A 20,588-nucleotide genomic window follows, 5' to 3' on the forward strand; every position below is an offset into this window, starting at 1 on the left:
TTCGTGGACGATTTCCCCGTCGTGAGGAGTTGTGTCCCCAAGACGAATCTGCTGGAAGAGTGTTCCACGATTCTTCCATATGATTGCGCAGTTTTAAGCCTCCCAACATCCGACCCAAATATGGTACAGAGCGGGCTATATTTAAATATAGCTGCCATATACACCGATCTGTCGATAAAGGGTCTGAAGCCCATAAAAGCTTTATTTTTTATCCGATTTCGCTGAAATTTGGAACAGAGAGTAGGTTAAGGCCTCCCAACATCCGACCATAATATGGTTTTGATCGGACAATGTTTGGATAGCTGCCATATATACCGATCTGCCGATAAGGTGACTAAAGCCCATAAAAGCTTCATTTTTTACCCGATTTTGCTGAAATTTAAAACAGTGAGTTTTTCTGAGCACATGCTACTCGCCTATGCCAACGACATCATAAGTCGGTCACCGGAAGTAGTAACTGCAGCCTTTGAAAGAATCGAAAGAGAGTCAGTGAAAATGTGTCTGGCAGTAAATGGAAATAAGACGAAATGGATGATTTAAACTCCAAAGAAGCTTGCACAGCCGACCAGATAAAGAAAATGGACAGTCAGTAACTTTATCTACCTCGGCACCGCCATAACCGAAACGAATGACACCAGTTTTGAGATTAAGGGAAGAATAATACTGTCAAACAGATGCTACTTTTGACTAATTAAGCAGTTTAGAAACAAGTTCACCTCTCGACAGACGAAGATTACACTATGCAAGACACTGATACCAACCGTGCTGTTATATGATTCTGAATCAGCATAGTTACATAGCATAGTTACAGGCATCAAAATACAACGGCTGCATTGGCTAGGTCATGTTGTCAGAATGGATGAAGAAGCTCCAGCAAAGAAGTCTTTTGAAGGCAAACACGGTGGTACACGCAAATCGGGAAGACCAAAAGCCCGATGACAAGATCAAGTTGTGGGAGACACCTCGAAACTTGGTGTCAGAGAACTTAGAATGAGCGCAGAAGATCGAGGCACTTGGAACGCTATTCTACGTTCGGCTAGTGGAACAAATATTCTGTCATAGCCAATTACAAAAAAAATGTTTCAATTTATAAATTTCAAATATATAATCACAAACCTTTTAATGTTGAGGATGCTGCACAAGATGATACTCATAAAAACCAGCTTGTCAATTTGACACTGTACCGAAGTTTGACAGCCTAGTGGATATTTGCGCCACCATACCCACAGGACTGTATCGTGTTTTTTTTTTTTTGTTGTTGGGCAAGTGACTTAACTTTCTTTTGATAGCAATTTCTCTACCCGTGCGTGTCCCCATAAGAAACCCTCACCTAATTTGACTTCTTAAGTCTCTAGACGCCTAAATTGTTAGCAGATTTAGTTGAAATGTGGTACATGGACTAGGCTCATGCCGTTTCGCCACCAGCTAAAATTTAGATCAAATAGAACTTGCAATAGATAAAGCCCCCATATAAATCGATCCCCTGATTTGAATTCGTGAGAACTTAAAAGAGTCCATCATTACCAGATTTTAAATCCCTCTTTTTATTTATTTTCATTTGATTATTTACACTTGCTGCATATTTTCATAAATCCAATCGACATAGTGCGATACCTTGGTGTATACTCCAGGATAAGGGGCCACGGTGCAGGGTTTAATACTCCAAGAGACAATACCCAGTTGAATGGAACCATTATGGACAAGAGGACCACCGGAATCACCACTACATTGACCTTTGCCACCTTCATCGACACCACCGCAAAGTTGATCGGCAGTGGTGACATTATCGTGCCTGAGTTGACATTCGTCATCGGAATAGATTTTCAATTCGACAGATTGTAAGTGAAATTGAACACTGCCAAAGGACTGAAAATAAGAAAAAAAAGATAAATTTTAGATGGTGAAAAGTATGAAAAGAAACATTAGGTAAAATAAACAAAAAGCTCTTATGGTGGAGTTACATACCTCGCGCAGCGCTTATGCGTACTTACGCGTGGACAACAAATGCACGCACGCATCTGACGGAATAAATTAACCAACGCTCAACATTAAACCCATTTCAAGGTGCAAAACATATGGTTTGAATATTGAATATGTTTACTGTTCAAAAATAGTTTGGCAGTTCGTAAATTAGAGAAATTTCGTTAGTAAAATCTTATTATTCGTTAGTAAAATCATTGCGAAATTTAGAAGTGACATAAGTAAGATGATTTTTTTTAATTTCTGCACGGCAAAACGCGCATGATATGTAATTCAACCAAAAGAACGCATATGGGCACATTAGATTGCTCAAATACGCATGAGTGCTGGGCGGGGTATGTAACTCCAGCTTTAAAGCCTAAACAGAATGGACGCGTTGAGGAGCGTCGCGTTGAAAAATACAACTCTACAAACAAATATTAAAAAAGCAACTCGCAAAAGTTTTAAAATTTTTAACTTTGACGACCAAAAACACTTCTTTACGTGTGGCAACACAAAATGACGCTGGCTTGCGATCGTCCAAGTTGAAATTTTTGTTTTTGTCTTTCCCGCGTCACTTTTGTGGATACGCTCAAAAACATACTTCAACGCGCTTATTCTATTTTGGCCTTAAAGGTGGAGTTACATACTATGAGCAAGCATTAAAAACGCAAAAAAATCCCACGAAAGCGACGCGCAAAAGTTAAAAAAATTTCAACTTTGGCGATTGAACTCGAGCGTCATTCTGTGTTACCATATGTGAAGCAGTGTTTTTGCGCGTCAAAGTTAAAAATTGTTTAACTTTTTTGGGATTTGTTTTGCAGAGTTGCATTTTTAATGCATTTTTCAAGTAAACACAGCCAAAGACCAACCAATAGTACGATTTATTTTGTGGATATATTTGCATTTAAAGTTAATAATCAAAAATCTTCTTTGTGCTACCAATTTCTTAAAATCTTTCTGCAACTACCCCAGGATTCACTAGTAGAAGGTTAGGGCACTTGCAAAGCATAAAGTGGATAGGCCCCATGAACATCATTAAGGATGTCAATTCTGCCGATTGAAAATGTTATCAATTAGGAGAAATCGTAAACAAAGAATGAAAGTAAAAAGAGAACAAGTTGACATCCTCAATGCTAAGTACTGCCAAAAATTAAAAAAAAAAAATTACGGCGGCTGATCGCTTCGCTTGAATCTGCAACTAACCGTGAAGCCTTGATTTTATGGATACATTTGCATTTAAAGTTAATAATTAAAACGTCTGCCCAATCTTACCGAATTTAAGCCCCAACCAGCCAAAACACCCGGAGCACCTTCTGGCACCTGATCAATTTCATAATAGGGATCAGGCAATGTCACTGGCGCCATGGTTTTGTAGTTATAAATCAAAGATCCGGTTAATTCCAACAGAGCAATGTCATTAGCAAACGACTTGGCTGGGTTATAGTTCTCATGCATGATGATACGCTTGACACCAACCACATTGGTACTATTGACACTTATCATAGTACTGCCATATTGAATACTCAGTTGGCTAGCTACACGTCCACTAACACAATGGGCGGCTGTAAGAATCCAACGTGGTGCAATGATACTGGCACCACACAAATGAGAACCAGCGGGGCCACGCATGGACACTATAAACGGATATTGGGTAACATCAGAGTCAGTGCCATTCACCACACGATTGTCGGGAAAACAGCTTACGCTGCCCAAGAAAGCGGTAACCGTAACTATAAAAAATCCGTATGACACCATTTTTCCCAAAAGAACTAAAGTTTCAAAAATGCAAGGCATGGCATTTTATAGGAAATTTTCAAAGTGCATTATCTGTATAATTTAGTGGTAAAACTAACATCTAATCAAAGCGATCATATATTATTTACAATCAATTTTTCAGTATGAAGGGATTTTGATAAGTTAGGTGAAATGTTGTCTTACACTTCAACGAAATGTGTAATGGCAAAGAAGAAAGAATATTCCTAAAAATTTTCAAATTTCCGACAAAATTTACATGGTGAGGCTCAAGAAGTCAAATTGGAAATTATGTATTTATGGCCGCAATATCTAAAGGAGGTTACCATGTCCGCAGGGCGCCCCAGCAGCCGAGCTGGTAGCGTGCTAGGATTACCAGTGCAGGAGTCATGGGTTCGATTCCCGCCAGAAGCCTTGGTCTATTGCTACTATGGGTTGCCCAAAAAGTAAAGAAAAGTAAATGCATTTTTAATAAAACTTAGAATGAACTTTAATCATGGAGAAAGTTGGGAACCACAACTTTGCGATAGTCAGTAACTTAATCTACCTCGGCACCGCCGTAACCGAAATGAATGACACCAGTTTTGAGATTAAGCGAAGAATAATGCTGGCAAACAGATGCTACTTTGGACTAAGTAAACAGTTTAGAAACAAGGCCACCTCTCGACAGACGAAGATTACACTATGCAAGACACTGATACTATACGAGCAGTTATATGGTTCTGAAGCATGGGTGCTGTTATATGGTTCTGAAGCATGAAGTGTGAAAGCAGATGAGGCAGTTCTTGGAGTATTTGAGAGAAAGATTCTTCTTAAAATATATGGACCAGTTTGCGTTAATGGAGAATATAGGCGACGTATGAACCACGAGCTGTATGAGCTGTATGACGACTGTAGCATAGTTACACGCATCAAAATACAACGGCTGCGTTGGCTAGGTCATGTTGTCAGAATGGATGAAGAAGCTCCAGCAAAGAAGTCTTTTGAAGGCAAACACGGTGGTACACGCAAACCGGGAAGACCAAAAGCCCGACGGAAAGATCAAGTGGTGGAAGACACCTCGAAACTTGGTGTCAGAGATTTTAGAATGAGCGCAGAAGATCGAGGCGCTTGGAAAGCTATTCTACATTCGGCTTGTGGAATAAAAATTCTGTCATAGCCCATTAAAGTAAAGTAAGTGAATGACTGGATCCATAAGCAGAACTGTGTTAGCGGATCGGGCACCAAATATGACTTTGGCATATTTGTCGATTTCAAAGGCGCATTCGTGTATCTTTAATGGCCACCAAACGACATGCAACAAAAATGATTTCCCTCGCACATAAAAATGAACCCAAATCCTTGTACTTCTGAAATTGTTTGATCATTTGAGTAGCAATTCAAGATCGTATCTGCCTCCTGCTCTTGCAGGAGTACTGAAAAGAATAATGGTGAGAGGATTACGAAATGCACTTATGAGATTAGGCGGAATAGGTTGCCATGAACTTTCTTCTTGGCGTAGTTACTTCTGTGATAGAAGATCTTACGTGGTTGGTGCTAGCGTTATGGTTTGAAAGAGATTCATAGGTGTCCATATACATGGAACCTCATGATGGATCCGTTGCTGAGGCGTTTGTATTTTAAATCATTTTAATTTTTCTGTACTTATAAAAGAATAGGTTTTTTTTTTCTTTCTTTAACGACCCACTTTATTTTATGTCCTTGAGTGTATAAACGATTTTTTAACAATGCGCTTCTTGACGAATACGTTTTTATAGCCAATGATAACACTTCAAATCTATTGTTGTAAATCTATTTTCTTCTTTTCGATTTCACTGACAAGACTCTTATTGTGCTCGTAATTACAACTATCAGTAGACCAATTCTAAATATAATGGCAATGATTTTTACACAAAGTCAATCTTATCTTGCCCTAGATATCTTTTGTACGTCATTTAAAAATATTGGTTAAAACCTAAATGGTCATGGCGATATGGCATGGATAGAGGCCTTAACGACATAGGGGCCAATCGCAAGTATCCATAGTATGAAGTCTTTAGGCCAATGACCCCTTACATGTTATGGTAAGAATGGTATGATAATAGAATGCTAGATCTTATAGATTACAAATAACTAGAAAATTACTATGTCCTGTTAAAAAATTACAAAGTGGAATTGAAAAAGTGATATTCTTCAGTATTTTCGATATTTCTGAGACGTAGGATCTTGAAACGTTGTCGACAAATAGGATTAGTTTAATCACGGTGGTCACCGTGGTGCAGAGGTACGGCTGGGTTTGAATCCTGGAGAGAATATCCGAAACAAGTAAGAGCGTGCTAAGTTCGGCCGGCCGAATCTTACATACCCTCCACCATGGATCGCATTGGTCGAGTTCTATGCGCGGTAGCTCTTTTTAGCCAAACAAAGAATATTGAATAAGAACTGTTATGCTATTGCAGCTATATCAAGTTATAGTCCGATTCGGACCATAAATGAATGCTGAACATTGTAGAAGTCATTCGGATAAGAATTGCGCCTCAAGAAGCTAAATCGCGAGAAAGGTTTATATGGGAGCTGTATCAAGCTATGGATAGATTCAGACCATATTAGACACGTATATTGAAAGTCATGAGAGAAACCGTTGTACAAAATTTCTGCCAAATCGGATGAGAGAGAGAGGCTCAAGAAGTCAAGATTCCAGATCGGTTTATATGGCAGCTCTATCAGGTTCTGTACCGATTTGCGCCATACTAAGCTCAGTTATTGAAAGTCATAACAAAACTCCTCATGCCAAATTTCAGCCAAATCGGATGAGAATTGCGCCCTCTAGAGGCTCAAGAAGTCAAGACCCAAGATCGGTTTATATGACAGCTATACCAGATTATGAACCGATTTGAATCATTCTTAACACAGTTGTTGGAAGTGCTACTAAAACACTACTTGCAAAATTTCAGTCAAATCGGACGAGAATTGCGCCCTTTAGAGGCTCAAGAAGTCAAGACCCAAGATCGGTTTACCGATGATAATTGCGCCCTCTAGAGGCTCAAGAAATCAAGACCCAAGATCGGTTTATATGGCAGCTATATCAAAACATGGACCCATATGGCCCATTTATAATCCCAACCGACCTACACTTATAAGAAGTATTTGTGCAAAATTTCAAGCTGATAGCTTTACTCCTTCGAAAGTTAGCGGGCTTTCGACAGACAGACGGACGGACGGACGGACATAGACGAATATTTCAACGAGTTACAAACAGAATGACGAAATTAGTATACCCCCATCTGTGAAACTTTTCACAGATTCTTTTTTGGTCCATAAGCAAGTTAAGTTCGAAGATGTGCTATATCGGACTATATCTTAAAATAGACCCCATATAGAACGATCCGCCGCTTTAGGGTCTTAGGACCATAAAAGCCACATTTATTATCCGATTTTGTTGAAATTTGGGACAGTGTGTTGCGTAAGGCCACTCGAAGTCCATCTTCAATTTGGTCCAGATCGGTCCAGATTTGGATATAGCTGTCATTTAAACCGATCTCTCGATTTAAGGAAAACTTTTTACCGCTTTAAGAGTTAACAATTGGTCGGCAGTGTAGAACAGTTTTCCCCTTACTTATCAAAATAACCCTACATTGTAAAATGGCTTGTAAATAAAATATAAAATATGATCGCCATGATAAGATTTATGTATTGCTAAATTATATGTGTAATGACTTTAGCGAATTTTCTATAAAATGCAATGCAATGAAAGCTTAGTTCTTCTGGCAAAATGGTGTCATACGGTTTCTTAACAGTTGCGATCATAGCTTTGATTGGCGGTGTAAGTTGTTTCCCCGAGAATCGTGTGGTAAATGGCACTGACTCCGATATTACCGAATATCCTTTTATAGTGTCCATGCGTAACCCCTCTGGCTCTCATTCGTGCGGTGCCAGTATCATTGCACCACGTTGGATTCTAACAGCTGCCCATTGTGTAAGTGGACGTGTAGCCAGCCAATTGAGCATTCAATATGCCACCACTAAGATAAGTGCGAATGGTGCCAATGTTATTGGTGTTAAACGTATCATTATGCATGAGAAATATAATCCTTCGGATTCTTATGCCAACGATATTGCTCTGTTGGAATTAACCGGCTCATTGGTTTACAACTACAAGACCATTGCGCCAGTGACATTGCCTGATCCTTATTATGAAATTGATCAGGTGCCAGAAGGTGTTCCGGGTGTTTTGGCTGGTTGGGGCTTGAATTCGGTAAGTAAAAGTGAGAATGAAATGAAATATCATTAAAAACTTTTTGGTAGACCTTCTTCGACCGTATTCATAAAACTTTATGAAGCCTTGAAAGAGATTTATTTGATAGTTATTTTAGGGAAATCTGTCAAATAAACCTTTTTCAAATCTACAAACAGTTTTGAGAACGCCGGTGTTTAACTTTAAATACAAATATATCCACATAATCAAATTTTCTATTGCTTTGTCATCTCCCGCATTTGCGTAGATATTGTAGCCAAATTTGTGAATAATTGCCTGTACTACTAATTCTGAGTTACAAAAATGGGTCCATTCGCATACTTTTGCAGTAAAAATTTGCCAGTAAGATTTTGCAAGAACTGCCTTATCTCTCTTTTTGCTATTTATTTGAATAAAACAGTTGGATTTCATAAAACAACTACTCAATGCTTCAAATTTTTGATGGACTCTAGTAGAAATTTGCAAGCTCCCAATTGTCAAACTTTAAAAATTTTGCTCTCTCTTACGCACTCTCCAGCTCTCTTCTGCTGGCAAATAAAATAAATGTGTGCTCATTTTCACAAATTTTTGAGTAGACGAACACCCTTAATGATTGACTCGACTAAGTAAAGCATCTGTTTTTTATACCCTACATCACTACTGTGGTACAGATCCATTGATAAATATACCGATCGACTCAGAATCAGTTTCTGATTCGATTTAGCCATGTCCGTCTGTCTGTCTATCCGGCTGTCCATGTTAATTTGTGTACAAAGTACAGGTCACAGTTTTCATCCGATCGTTTTGAAATTTAGTACAGGCATGTTATTCGGCCTAGAGACGAAGCCTATTGAAATTGGAAAAAATCGATTCAGATTTTGATATAGCTCCCATATATATGTTCATCCGATTTTGAGAAATATTGCAATAAAGTTCTCAAATTGTGAACCGATTCTCTCGAAATTTGGCACGAAGGATTTTCTCTTGACTCTCGCCATTACTGGTGATTTTCATGGAAATCGGTTTAGATTTAGATATAGCTCTCATACATATATATAGCCCGATTTTAATTTTTAGAGTCACAGCAAACGCATTTATTGACCAATCTTGCCAACATTTTGAACAACGGGTTCATCGAAAACTACTACAACATCTGAGAATATTGCTCGAAATCGGTTCAGATTTAGATATAGCTCCCATGTATATGTTCGTCCGATTTTCAGAAATATTGCAATAAAGTTCTTTTTTGTTACCCCGGAATTTGGCAGGAGGGTTTTCTTAAAATTTTCGATGTTACTTGTGTTTCATAGAAATCGGCCCAGATTTAGATATAGCTGCCATATATGTATATCGCCAAATTTTCACTCCTAGAGCCACTGCAAACGCACTTATTGATCAATTTTGCCAAAATTGTGTACAACGCTTTCCTCAACGACTACCACAATATATGAGAAGTTTGCTCGAAATCAATTAAGAATTAGATATAGCTCCCATATATATGTTCGTCGGATTTTGGGTAATTTGCAATAATGTTGTCATTTGTGAACCGTAGTTATAACAGTAGTAGTAAAGTTTATACGGATTATTTAATAACTCATTTGAAAACATCCGCTGAGGTCCATCAAAATTGGTTCTGAATTGGATATAGCTCCCACATTGTACTTATAGAGTAGGTATGGGGTATTATACAGAAGGCACCGCTCTACTTTGGACCTTCCTTACTTGTTTCCTTTATTAAATCTGATAATTTTGATATACAAGCAAACATATTCACTAATTTTCAGTGGCACAAAGTTAGTGGGACCAGCAATGGAACCAGCAATGTATAAAAACAAAACCTCTGCAAGAAATATTGTAAGAAAATTAAAGTTTTTGAACAAATTTTTAACTTTAAATGCAGATATATCCACAAGATCACGGCTACTGTTGCTTTGTCATCTGCTTTCTTTCGCTAGATTGTGTTTCCATATTTGTAAAAAAAAGAAACCTTTAAAGAGTGTTTCTGGTTCTCCTTTTAGTTGTCATATCTAACTTTTCTTTTTCTTCTACTTTCCAGACATTTGGCAGTATTCAAACTCATTTACAATCGGTCGAATTGAAAATTTATTCCGATGCCGAATGTCAACGCAGGCACAATAATGAAACCACCAGTCATCATCTTTGTGGCGGTGTCGATGAAGGTGGTAAGGGTCAATGCAATGGAGATTCCGGTGGTCCTCTAGTCCATAATGGTTCCCTTCAACTGGGCATTGTCTCATGGAGTGTTAAGCCTTGCACTGTGGCTCCCTATCCTGGTGTGTACACCAAGGTTTCTCATTATGTGGATTGGATTTATGAAAAAATGCGCCAAGTGTAAATAATGAAATGAAAGTAAATAAAAAGTGTGATTTTATTCAAATAAAGTTTTTTGGTTATGTTAATCGTTGGTAATGGTGAAGAAATAAATATTACCGGAACAAAAATTAAAGTTGAATTTGCAAAAAGTCTTGCGATTGCGGTTATCGGAACAGGTCTGAAAGAAAGAGTTTTGAAAATGAGAAATCAAGCTTATCTTTGCCTAGTGCCGGAGGGGTCTTTATCAAAGTCCAGTCTGATTTCTCTGCATATAAGTCTTCTTAAGCCATCTTAAAAAAATATCCTTAGAATTGGACTATGCCTAGGCTAAGGTTGGTTAGGTTAGAGTGGCAGTCTATTTTCTTAACAGACTCACATAGACTATTTTAGCCCATTGTGATATCAAAGTAGGGACAGACCTGGTCTCTGTGGGAATCGAAGTCACTGCCCTCGCACTGGTAATCCGAGCAAGCTACCAACTCGGATAATGAGGCGATCATCGCTATGCCTTTGTCTTAGCTTGTCATGGAGACTTAGTCAAGATCTAGCATAAAAGAGTTCCTTCATCCTTCTCACTGTGGACGACCTCCCATATCTTCAACACAAAGCCTTTATTTGTTTCTCTTTCGAGACGAGCTCAATGACCGGAGATTTTCTTTACAAATGGAAAAGGAAAGCCAGAGATTGCAACACACACCAACCACTATGGGACGCGTTTCGTAGTTGGTTAGAAGACTTTTGAACCATATTAGGTGTGATGGCTTTAAAGTCTGTACGTTGATATGTTGCATTTATATCGTATTTATTGCGAAAGCGCCTCTATAATACAAATACCCCATTAACCACAACAACCCAGTCTTAGCTGTACTTTTCCCAATGCATGTGTTCGTGTAATGACAGATTTTTTGTCTGCTACAATTACTCTACTTCCATGGTAGCACATGATTTAGTGTACCTGCTGGAAGTTGTATCGATAGCTTCGAACGCTAGACAACGGCAACGGCTCTCGCTGTTGTATAGTGTGCCCATGTTCGAATCCCGGCCGGGCTCTGCCGAATTTTTTCATTTCCAGTTTTTTGCCTGTTAGGGCGAAAATTATTAAATTTCACAATTTTTGTTTGATTTTCCTTCGGGACGAGCTCAATGATCGGAGATTTTCTTTGCAAATCTTCGTTTTGCTTGCTTTAGACTTCCAGCAAGTGTAGCGTCGCGAACATACCCTTTAATGAAAACCGTCGTCTTTGTGAGCTGGAGGATAGCTCCCTTCTCACCAAGCCCCTTTCTCACATGCCTGGGTACGGCATGCTAAACCTGCGGTGCATCTATAGACACACTTCGACACAAGGGCAGACATAGCCTCCCTCTGACAAGATAGTGTATTTTTCCTTACCAGGGCGGTCGTGACTATACCATGATAAGCTGGTGCTCCCTAAATTACACAGGCAGCAAAAAAAACACCGTATATGGCACCATCAGCACAACGACTTAGACTCCAATCACTTCTCAGACTACCTTTGACCATTCACACTAATCTGTTTGCCCGATACGAGGGTACCATTCCCTCTTAAACACCCACTCCCTAATATTTTAAAGAGCGCTGCGTTCCTGATACCAGCTCCGGCAGACGTAATTATTGACAATATGCCCTTGAGCAACGTTATAATGGTTTTGAGCTTCGCAATGTAAACACCAATAGGATTGCTACATTCGCGCATTATACCCTTGATCTGCCCACCCCAAGTTTCCAGCGCAAGTCTAAAATTTCCTTCTACTAGGTTGATCATGGGTGATCTTAAAGAACTAAGTCAAGCACCTCAGCAGCGGATCCATTATGTTGTTCCACATACATATGGAGCACAGAGGGACCTCGATGGACCCCTTTTAAATCATATCGCTAGCACCAACCATACAAAATCTTCTACAAAACTAACTTCACCAGGGAGAAAGCTCCCGACAACCTACTTTACCTTATCTCGGGACTACACTTCGCTTTGGTACGTTATTGAAATCGACAAATATAACAAGAACATATTTGGTTCACGACTCGCTTTATCCAAAAGAAATAAATAATTAGGCTTCAGACCTCCCTCAGAAGTGCAAGTTGCTGAGAAGAAATTTCGAGACCTCATTTACACAGCAATCTCCTGGTGGAATACCCCGACGCGAACGGAGACTCTAAATCTATCGAAAGTTTTCGATACTGTCTGCTATACCTTGATTTTCGTAGACTTCGCCGACATGTTCCTCCGGCCAGTCGTGGAATGTTGGGTCAACGATTATTGGTGTGGAGAGCCTTCAAGCCAAAGCAGAATTAGAGCGTTGAGGAGCATTGCGCTGACAAATACAACTCTGCAAACAAATGCCAAAAAGTCAGAGCAAAAAAGTTAAACAATGCTTAATTATGACTCCTAAAAATAGTATGGCAACACAGAATATCGCTTGATTTCAATCCTCAAAGTTGCGAATTCTTTAACTTTTGTGTGTTGACTTGGTATTATTTCTTTGCAGAGTTGCATTTTTCAATGCAACACTCCTTAACGCGCTCATTCTGCTTTTGTATCATATGCGGACGTGGATGTCTTGATGTCATAGTTAAGAGCCTTTACACATCAGCCGCACATGCTGTTGCAATTTATGACAGAGTGCCAGGCGAACTTGAGGTGCCACGAAGCCACATGAAACTGCTTACACTGTACGTGAGCTACTATTCGTTTTTCCTATGCCCGCGGGCATGTTGCCCATCTAGACGAAGATGTTGAGCGCTACAATAAAGAACTTCTAGATCAAACGGCCTATGAGGCGGCTCTCAATAGCGTTTAAATGGTTACGTCAACGAGTGAATCCCGTGTTAGGAGACCAACTGCCAACCATACCACCTGAAGAGGTTGACGTCCTTCAGCAAACTAGAGTAGTTCTGGCACAACTACGTGCAGCTCCTTTAATTCCTGCTGGAAATTACAAAACACGTCAACTGTTTAACTTTCCTGACAATCCTTCTCGACTCACAACCACATTCCTCTGGATGCACCCTACTCAAATCGCAAAGATCCTGGATCTCAGCTAGGTTGAAAAGAGGGTACGGATATTAATCCGCCACATGCCACTATGGATCTAAATTTCTAGTTAACAAATTATTTATTTAGGCTTTCGCAAGGCTCGCAAGCTTTTAAAGCCGTTTTATTTCATCCATAATTGTTGTACATTTTTAATTTATATGCTTATAAATCCAATCCACGTAATGTGATACCTTGGTAAAGACACCGGGGAAAGGAGGCAATGTGCAGGGTCTTGTACTCCATGAGACTATGCCGACTTGAATGGATCCACTGTACAGTAATGGCCCACCAGAATCTCCGCCACATTGTCCTTTCCATCCTTCATCAACACCGGCACAAATTTGATGGGAAGTAGTGCGTTTTTCGTGCCTGCGGGAACATTCGTTATCGGAATAGATCTTCAAATCGACCGAATGCAAAGTGTCTTGTGTCTCTTCATGAGTCTACAAAGCAAAAAAAAAAAACATTTTCAATAATAGGACTAAATAGATCCATTTTGAAATGAATTGCAAAATATTTGCCAAATTGTCTGGACAGGGTTAGCAATATGGCAACCACAGAAGTTTAAACTTCCATAATCTAATAATTAAAATTAAAAATTGATGTGGATATATTTGCATTTAAAGTTATTTAAAGAACTACGCCATTCAATGAATGAAAGAACGTTTCCACTACATTTATATTAAAACCAGTTTTAATGCATCAATGATATGTTTTCGCTTTATAAAATCAGCTGATGCAGCCCATAAATTTGGATTTATTGAGCAGTGTAAACCTGCTTAGAATATCACACATAATGTCTGTTAGCGTTCTTTTCCAGTAAAAATCTGCAGGAGAGTAACTTTAGCCTTTAGTCTCTTTTGCTATTTATTTGAACAGCTGGTTTTCATAAAACAGTTGTTCGATGCTGCAAATATCTGCTGGGAAAAAAAAACCTACAGTAGAAATTTTAATCATTAAACGTTCAAAATTTTGCTCGGTCTCACGCAGTTTCTTGCTCTCTTCTGCTGGCAAATAAAGTGTGCGAACGACTTCCAGTAACAATTTGTGCAAATTTGAAGAAATTTTTAAGTAAGCACATATTATTTCCATCAAATTATAAACATTCTTTCCATGTACTTACCCCATTATAACCCCAGCCAATCAAAACACCTGGAGCACCCTTAGGCACTTGATGAATTTCAAATCTGGGCTTTGGCAAAGTAACTGGAGCTATGTTCTTATAGTTGTACACCAAAGCCTCTTCCAATTCCAACAAGGCGATGTCATTAAGAAAATTTTTCGATGGATTGTATTGCTCGTGAATGATAATGCGTTTCACTTGGGCAATATTTTCACCCTGTACACCGATAGTAGCGGTGCCATATTGCACTTTCGTTTCACTGGCAGTGCGTCCCTTAGCACAATGAGCAGCGGTTAAAAGCCAACTTGGAGCTATTATACTTGAACCGCACAAATGAGTTCCGTCAGGACGACGTATGGATACGGCAAATGGAAATCTCTCTATATCAGTGATGGTACCATTTACGATACGCCCTGTGATCTTCGGATGGCAGCTAACACTAGCAACAAGGGCGAGTACCAAGACAGTCAAAGATGAATTTATCACCATTTTCAAGCAGAACTGAATGTTCCAATAGCAATCTGCTCTATTTTATAGGGAAATCGTGAACAACAGATCGATTGGAACCCATTGAGATCGTGGCACAAGTATCCCATTTAAAAGTTCTTGTTTGCTTTTAAACTCTAACATAAATGGGATGGTTCTTGAAATTAAAAAGAGCAGATAAGTTGTATTTTGTAATAAAATTGAAGATGAGTTACAAATTTGGTATTTATAGAAAATTAAACAAGTTAAAACGATTTAAATGGATGTATATATATCTATAGTGAATAAATAGTTACCGTTGTTGAATTTTGTTTCTTTTACATAACTTTAAATGCAAATAAATCCACTTTAAGCATCAGCGGGGATACTTCTCTAATATCAATGAGTGTTGTCCGGTTCAAGTTTAAGCTCAATGACAGAGCCCTCCTTTTTAAAGCCGAGTCCAAACGTCGTGCCGCAGTGCAAAACCTCTTTGGGGAGATGTCGTTATATGGCATGGTATCTCGCAAATTTCGCCATCATTAGAAGGATATAACCACCGCTAAAAAGTTTTTCTGATATTCTCGTCAGGATTCAAGCCCAGGCGTTCAGCGACATAGGCGCATATGCTAACCACTGCCTTACGCTGAAAACTATTTCTGATATTCTCACCTGTATTCAAACCCAGGCGTTCATTGTCATAGATGACCTCTAACGCCAAATATGTCAATTGTCCATTTCAAAGGAGGGTACGATTACTTTTCTTAGCGAAGTGTACTCACGTGATTAAGTGTAATGGGTTATAGTTGACTTTGCGTGGATGGTGTTGGCGAAACGATTTGGAACAACAATGAACGAACCCCTGCTTTATATTTATGGAATTTCGTGATGGATCCGCTGCGAAATGCAAATGAACTACTCATCATAGTTTAAAAAGATTCCAGATTTGCCGCTGGAATGTTAAAGAACATTTTAGTATGTGAATGAAATCTAAGTCATCGTGCCACGACCCTCCCAGGAAGGAAAAAGATCCTCTCTTGTCAATGGGTGGCTATACTTGCCCATTATTAGGATTGGTTTACAGATACCCCCGCTTGATATACTAATGAATTATATGGTCATTCTGTACAGGTCGATGAAATGTTTCTGATATTCCCGCTAGGATTCGAACGAAGACGTTTAACGTCATAAAGCAGACATGCTAAACTCTATGCTTCGGTGGCCTCAAGGGTTTTATACCGACGTTTTTCTGTATCAGAGGAATGTGTGACCAACTGTGGAAGATCTGAGGACTCCAGGCATGTACTGGTAGAATTAGAGATCTTTTACGGTGGGGATTAGCGAGGCGGTGTCAGATTTTTAGAACGGCCCTTGAAAAAGATTCGACTGTTTCTGGGTTAACCACACTTTCAGCCTCATTGCGCTGGTAGACTCCTGCGCGGAGAATGTAAGTACTATGTAGTCAACTAGGTAGTGTATTGCTGGTAAGTAAACTTGCCCTTGCTTTAGGCTTGCTGTTGTCGTGAAGGCGATCCATAGGAATCCTTGCCCAAAAATATGTACCCTCTCCTTACTCTGACTGTCTATTTCCCGAAATGACAGACATATTTTTATTTTCTTTGGTTTTCTTTTTGTCTTTTCTTTACTGTGCAATGGAGTTTTCATTTATAATATACAACACAAGAACAAGTGTGTGCTAAAAACACAATAAGACCTTGGTGATAATACAATGTTTTTTAATAGAAAACTATTTCAATCATTAACTTAAGTTCTAAATTTGACTCTATTGATCTCACAAGTCATGGTGACTGTTACTAATTCAATGTGTTTCTTCATTCAATGTGCTTCCTAATCCAATCGATGTAATGAGATACCTTGGTGTAAACACCTGGATAGGGAGCTATAGTACAGGGTTTCACACTCCACGAGACAATGCCAACTTGTACGGCGCCCTTGTATAAGAGAGGTCCCCCAGAGTCACCGTTACAGTGACCTTTACCGCCTTCATCAACTCCACCGCAAATTTGATTGACAGTAGTGGCATAGTTGTGACGAATTTGGCATTCATCATCGGAATAGATTTTCAAATTGACCGATTGCAAATGAGTTTGAACCACACCATCAGTCTGTAAAGAAATTTGAGAAAGACGGAAAATTTAATTTAAGGCATATGAAAGAATTTAATTTTTGGGTAAAGACCTACAGAGGCTTTAGAAAAAGAAACCTGGTTGTCCATTTTATCGGTTGGCCTGCAAAAACTTACCCAACAGCTACATTGGTAGACCTTTACATAGTTATTTTTCTATTGAATTACTTTCAGATTTAAGTTCTATTTCAAGTGTTGCAACATTACCTGTAACACACTACCTATTGCAAATTTTGCCCATGAATATTCCACTAAGGAACAGGGACAAACTTCTCACATATCAATAAATGCAATCCGATTCAAGTTTAAGCTCAATGATAAGGGGCTTCCTTTTTATAGCCGAGTCCGGACGGCGTGCCCCAGTGCGACACCTCTTTGTAGAGAAGTTTTACATGGCATAGTACCTCACAAATGTTGCCAGCATTAGGAGGGGAAAACCACCGCTGAAAATTATTTTGATGGTCTCGCCAGGATTCGAACCCAGGCGTTCAGCGTCATAGGCGGACATGCTAACCTCTGCGCTACGGTGACCTCCTACACACACTACCTACTACATGTGGATATTTTTGCATTTAAAGTTAATTAAAAAAATTTTTGATCATTGCTCTTTTTGTGCTTTCAACAGGATATTACCCCGGGATAGACCCAGTTCCATTTTAAATTTAAATTCTAATTTAAACTCAATATGGAATGTGGATATACTTGCATTTAAAGTTAATTCAAAATTTTGTAGGCTACTTTATTATAGTCTTAAGCAGGGTACTCTGTTTTTATACTCTACACTACTACTGTGGTACAGGGTATTATAACTTAGTGAATTTGTTTGTAACATCCAGTAGGAAGAGAGATAGACCAATTGAAAGGTATGCCGATCGACTCAGAATCACTTAGCTATATCCGTCTGTCCTTGTTAATTTGTGTACAAAGTACAGGTCGCAATTTTCCTCCAATCGTCAAATTTGGCACAAGCATTTTCTTGGGCCTAGAGACGAAGCCTATTGAAATTGGAAAAAATCGGTTCAGATTTGGATGTAGCTCCCATATACATGTTCATCCGTTTTCGTCAAAATTTCAGGCAAATCAAGTAATAATTGCGCCCTCAAGAGGCTCAGAAAGTCAAATTGGGAGATCGGTTTATATGACAGTTATACCATACTTGGAAACGTTCGTAAAAGTCATACCAAAACGATATGGACTCAAGAAGTCTAACGAAGAAATCGATTTATATGGCAGCTATATCTGCTAATAGACTGATTTGGACCCTACTTGGCAAAGTTGTTTGCAGTCATACCAAAACAACATGTGGAAAATTCCAACCACAATGGATAACAATTCACTCTCTAGAGGCTCAAGAAGTCTAATCGTCAGATGGGTTTGTTTTGGCTATAAAAGGATTTGAACTGATTTAGACCATAATTATCACAGTTGTTAGATGTCATACCAAACCATATGTGCAAAATTTCAACCAAATCGGATAAGAACTGCGCTCTCTAGCTCAAGAAGTAAGACCCAAATAGAAAAATATCGATTTTGCATAAAAATCCGAGCTCTAGCTATCACTTTTATAAACTGGCCTATGAAAAGTTATTACGCTTTAACTCCATTACACAATAAAGAAAAGACAAAAAAACAAAGAAAGTAAAAATATGTCTGTCATTTCGGGAAATAGACAGTCAGAGTGTGGAGAGGGTACATATTTTTGGGCAAGTACTCCTATGGATCGCCTTTCACGAACCTTTAAGGGCTACTCTTCAAATTTCCAAATTAAGCCCGTTCACTTATAAATTCTTCTTTAACTTACTGAGTAATAACTATTAAGCAGAATGAACCCTTTTGGCATGTGGATATATTTGCATTTAAAGTTAGCTAAGGAACTTAAAAAAGCATCTCCAAACCTCTTCCTTTGAAATCCTTCCCGAAAAAAAAACTATACAATAATCTCTCCCAACTTACCGCATTAAAACCCCAACCAGCCAATACACCTGGAGAACCAGCTGCCACTTGATCTATCTCAAAGTAAGATTCAGGCAAAGTAACTGGAGCAAGGGTCTTGTAATTGTAGATCAATCGTCCGTATAATTCCAATAAGGCAATATCGTTGGCATACGACTGGGATTCATTATAGTCTTCATGTATGATAAAGCGCTTAATGCCAACAACGTTCGTACCATTAACATTAACGTTAGTAGAAGCATATTCAATGGTTAAATCGCTAGCCAAACGTCCGCTAACGCAGTGGGCAGCTGTTAGAATCCAACGGGGTGCTATGATAGTGGAGCCGCACCAATGGGAACCCGAGCGTCCACGCAGCGACACCATAAAAGGATATGCAGTAATATCGGTGTCAGTACCGTTTACAACACGATTTTCGGGAAAGCAGCTAACACTGCCGACTGCCAAAGTTAAGACCACAATGGCCAGAGCTATTTTCGACAACATGATGCAAATGTACTAGAGTTTGGTGATACACCACAAGTTCTTTTATAGAATTTTGGCAAACCAAATTTATACGAAAATCTTATCAACTTCATTTTATATGAATAGGCTATCTCAGCCTGCATACAGAATAGCTGGCACAAGGTGTTATCATGTTCACAATGGCATATCTATTAGCTCATTATATTGCTTACAAGTCAATAAAAGCATTCGCTTCTGGAAAATCACAACCAGCTATAGTTGGCGAACTCAAACATTTCAAAGCGAACGAAATGTTTTATGCTAATGGCACCGTTATCAAACGTTCAAGTCAAGGCAAAAAGTATTCATATCGAACAAAAGTGAATCGATTCTGAAATTAAGATCACTTCCACATATAATTGTCATTTGAATCAATAATAAATATTTGTCGTTTGAATTGGTAGCACTTGCTGTTAGTTACCCTGTAAATCACTGCTATCATTATCTTATCCAAAGAAATTAGCAAAATAGATTTATATACCCTACACTACTATCACTGAAGTACAGGCTATTATAACTTTGTAGACAAATGTTCTTTATTTTGATGTAAATCGGTTCAGATTAAGAATATACCATATTTATATGAATATGTATAAGCGCGTAGCAATTAATATTTTGCAAAGATTGGAGAACAATTATAATTTTTCCCTAAGGGAACAACTGGGACACTTGGGGCTACAGTAGCTCAGAGGTTAGCATGCCGCCTCTGACGCAAAATTTTGGCAACATTGGTCAATAAGTACGCTTGCAGTGGTTTTGGAAGTGAAAATCGGGCGAAATACATATATGACAGCTATATCTAAATCTGAACCAATTTCTATGAAACACTAGGTTAGGTTAGGTTATGTTGAAAAGGGGGTGCAGATATTAATCCGCACCATGCCACTATGGACATACATCTAAGCAAGTAATCGGCTTGTTGTGCGCTCTAAAAACTACAAAGTAACCTCTTAAAAGAAAAATTTAAGTTAGGAATTCCGTGCTACTTACAAAACCCTTAATTGTTTTCAATACCACTCCCCTAAGTTGGTTCATGTCTGATAATGTGTCTCCACCTAAGTACCGGTATCTGTTGGACGC

At 38.8% G+C, this 20,588-nt stretch overlaps 4 protein-coding genes across 4 annotated transcripts; 1 reads left to right on the plus strand and 3 right to left on the minus strand.

Moving 5' to 3' along the window:
• Window positions 1–1,548: 1,548 nt before the first annotated feature.
• LOC106080520 (chymotrypsin-2-like) lies at window positions 1,549–3,717 on the minus strand. The gene is made up of 2 exons (XM_013241914.2): window positions 3,235–3,717; window positions 1,549–1,866 (listed from the first exon to the last, which is right to left on the minus strand). The coding sequence occupies exons 1-2, from the start codon at window positions 3,715–3,717 to the stop codon at window positions 1,567–1,569; spliced, it is 783 nt and encodes a 260-aa protein (XP_013097368.2). The 3' UTR covers window positions 1,549–1,566.
• A 3,741-nt stretch (window positions 3,718–7,458) lies between these two features.
• On the plus strand, window positions 7,459–10,303 carry LOC106080516 (trypsin 3A1). The gene is made up of 2 exons (XM_013241909.2): window positions 7,459–7,948; window positions 9,984–10,303. The coding sequence occupies exons 1-2, from the start codon at window positions 7,466–7,468 to the stop codon at window positions 10,281–10,283; spliced, it is 783 nt and encodes a 260-aa protein (XP_013097363.2). The 5' UTR covers window positions 7,459–7,465; the 3' UTR covers window positions 10,284–10,303.
• A 40-nt stretch (window positions 10,304–10,343) lies between these two features.
• LOC106080526 (trypsin 3A1-like) lies at window positions 10,344–14,929 on the minus strand. The gene is made up of 3 exons (XM_059361397.1): window positions 14,441–14,929; window positions 13,509–13,760; window positions 10,344–10,439 (listed from the first exon to the last, which is right to left on the minus strand). Exons 1-3 carry the CDS (start codon window positions 14,927–14,929, stop codon window positions 10,344–10,346), a joined length of 837 nt encoding a protein of 278 aa, XP_059217380.1.
• Window positions 14,930–16,564: 1,635 nt separating this feature from the next.
• LOC106080519 (mite allergen Der p 3) lies at window positions 16,565–19,474 on the minus strand. Its single transcript, XM_013241913.2, has 2 exons — window positions 19,005–19,474; window positions 16,565–17,031 (listed from the first exon to the last, which is right to left on the minus strand). The coding sequence occupies exons 1-2, from the start codon at window positions 19,368–19,370 to the stop codon at window positions 16,738–16,740; spliced, it is 660 nt and encodes a 219-aa protein (XP_013097367.2). The 5' UTR covers window positions 19,371–19,474; the 3' UTR covers window positions 16,565–16,737.
• Between the last annotated feature and the right edge of the window lie 1,114 nt (window positions 19,475–20,588).

The sequence above is a fragment of the Stomoxys calcitrans genome, chromosome 2, assembly GCF_963082655.1.
Source record: "Stomoxys calcitrans chromosome 2, idStoCalc2.1, whole genome shotgun sequence".
Taxonomy (NCBI): Eukaryota; Metazoa; Arthropoda; class Insecta; order Diptera; family Muscidae; genus Stomoxys; species Stomoxys calcitrans.

What these genes read in the sequence shown, in the direction of transcription:
- LOC106080516 (XM_013241909.2), top strand. Translation starts at nt 7,466, where the DNA reads ATGGTGTCATACGGTTTCTTAACAGTTGCGATCATAGCTTTGATTGGC. An exon ending in CTGGTTGGGGCTTGAATTCG is followed by an intron (nt 7,949 to 9,983) that starts GTAAGTAAAAGT and finishes TCTACTTTCCAG; the next exon opens with ACATTTGGCAGTATTCAAAC.
- LOC106080520 (XM_013241914.2), bottom strand. Translation starts at nt 3,717, where the DNA reads ATGGTGTCATACGGATTTTTTATAGTTACGGTTACCGCTTTCTTGGGC. An exon ending in CTGGTTGGGGCTTAAATTCG is followed by an intron (nt 1,867 to 3,234) that starts GTAAGATTGGGC and finishes TCTTATTTTCAG; the next exon opens with TCCTTTGGCAGTGTTCAATT.
- LOC106080519 (XM_013241913.2), bottom strand. Translation starts at nt 19,370, where the DNA reads ATGGTGTCGCTGCGTGGACGCTCGGGTTCCCATTGGTGCGGCTCCACT. An exon ending in CTGGTTGGGGTTTTAATGCG is followed by an intron (nt 17,032 to 19,004) that starts GTAAGTTGGGAG and finishes ATTTCTTTACAG; the next exon opens with ACTGATGGTGTGGTTCAAAC.
- LOC106080526 (XM_059361397.1), bottom strand. Translation starts at nt 14,929, where the DNA reads ATGGTGATAAATTCATCTTTGACTGTCTTGGTACTCGCCCTTGTTGCT. An exon ending in TTGGCTGGGGTTATAATGGG is followed by an intron (nt 13,761 to 14,440) that starts GTAAGTACATGG and finishes TTTGCTTTGTAG; the next exon opens with ACTCATGAAGAGACACAAGA. An exon ending in TCCCCGGTGTCTTTACCAAG is followed by an intron (nt 10,440 to 13,508) that starts GTATCACATTAC and finishes TCTTTCTTTCAG; the next exon opens with ACCTGTTCCGATAACCGCAA.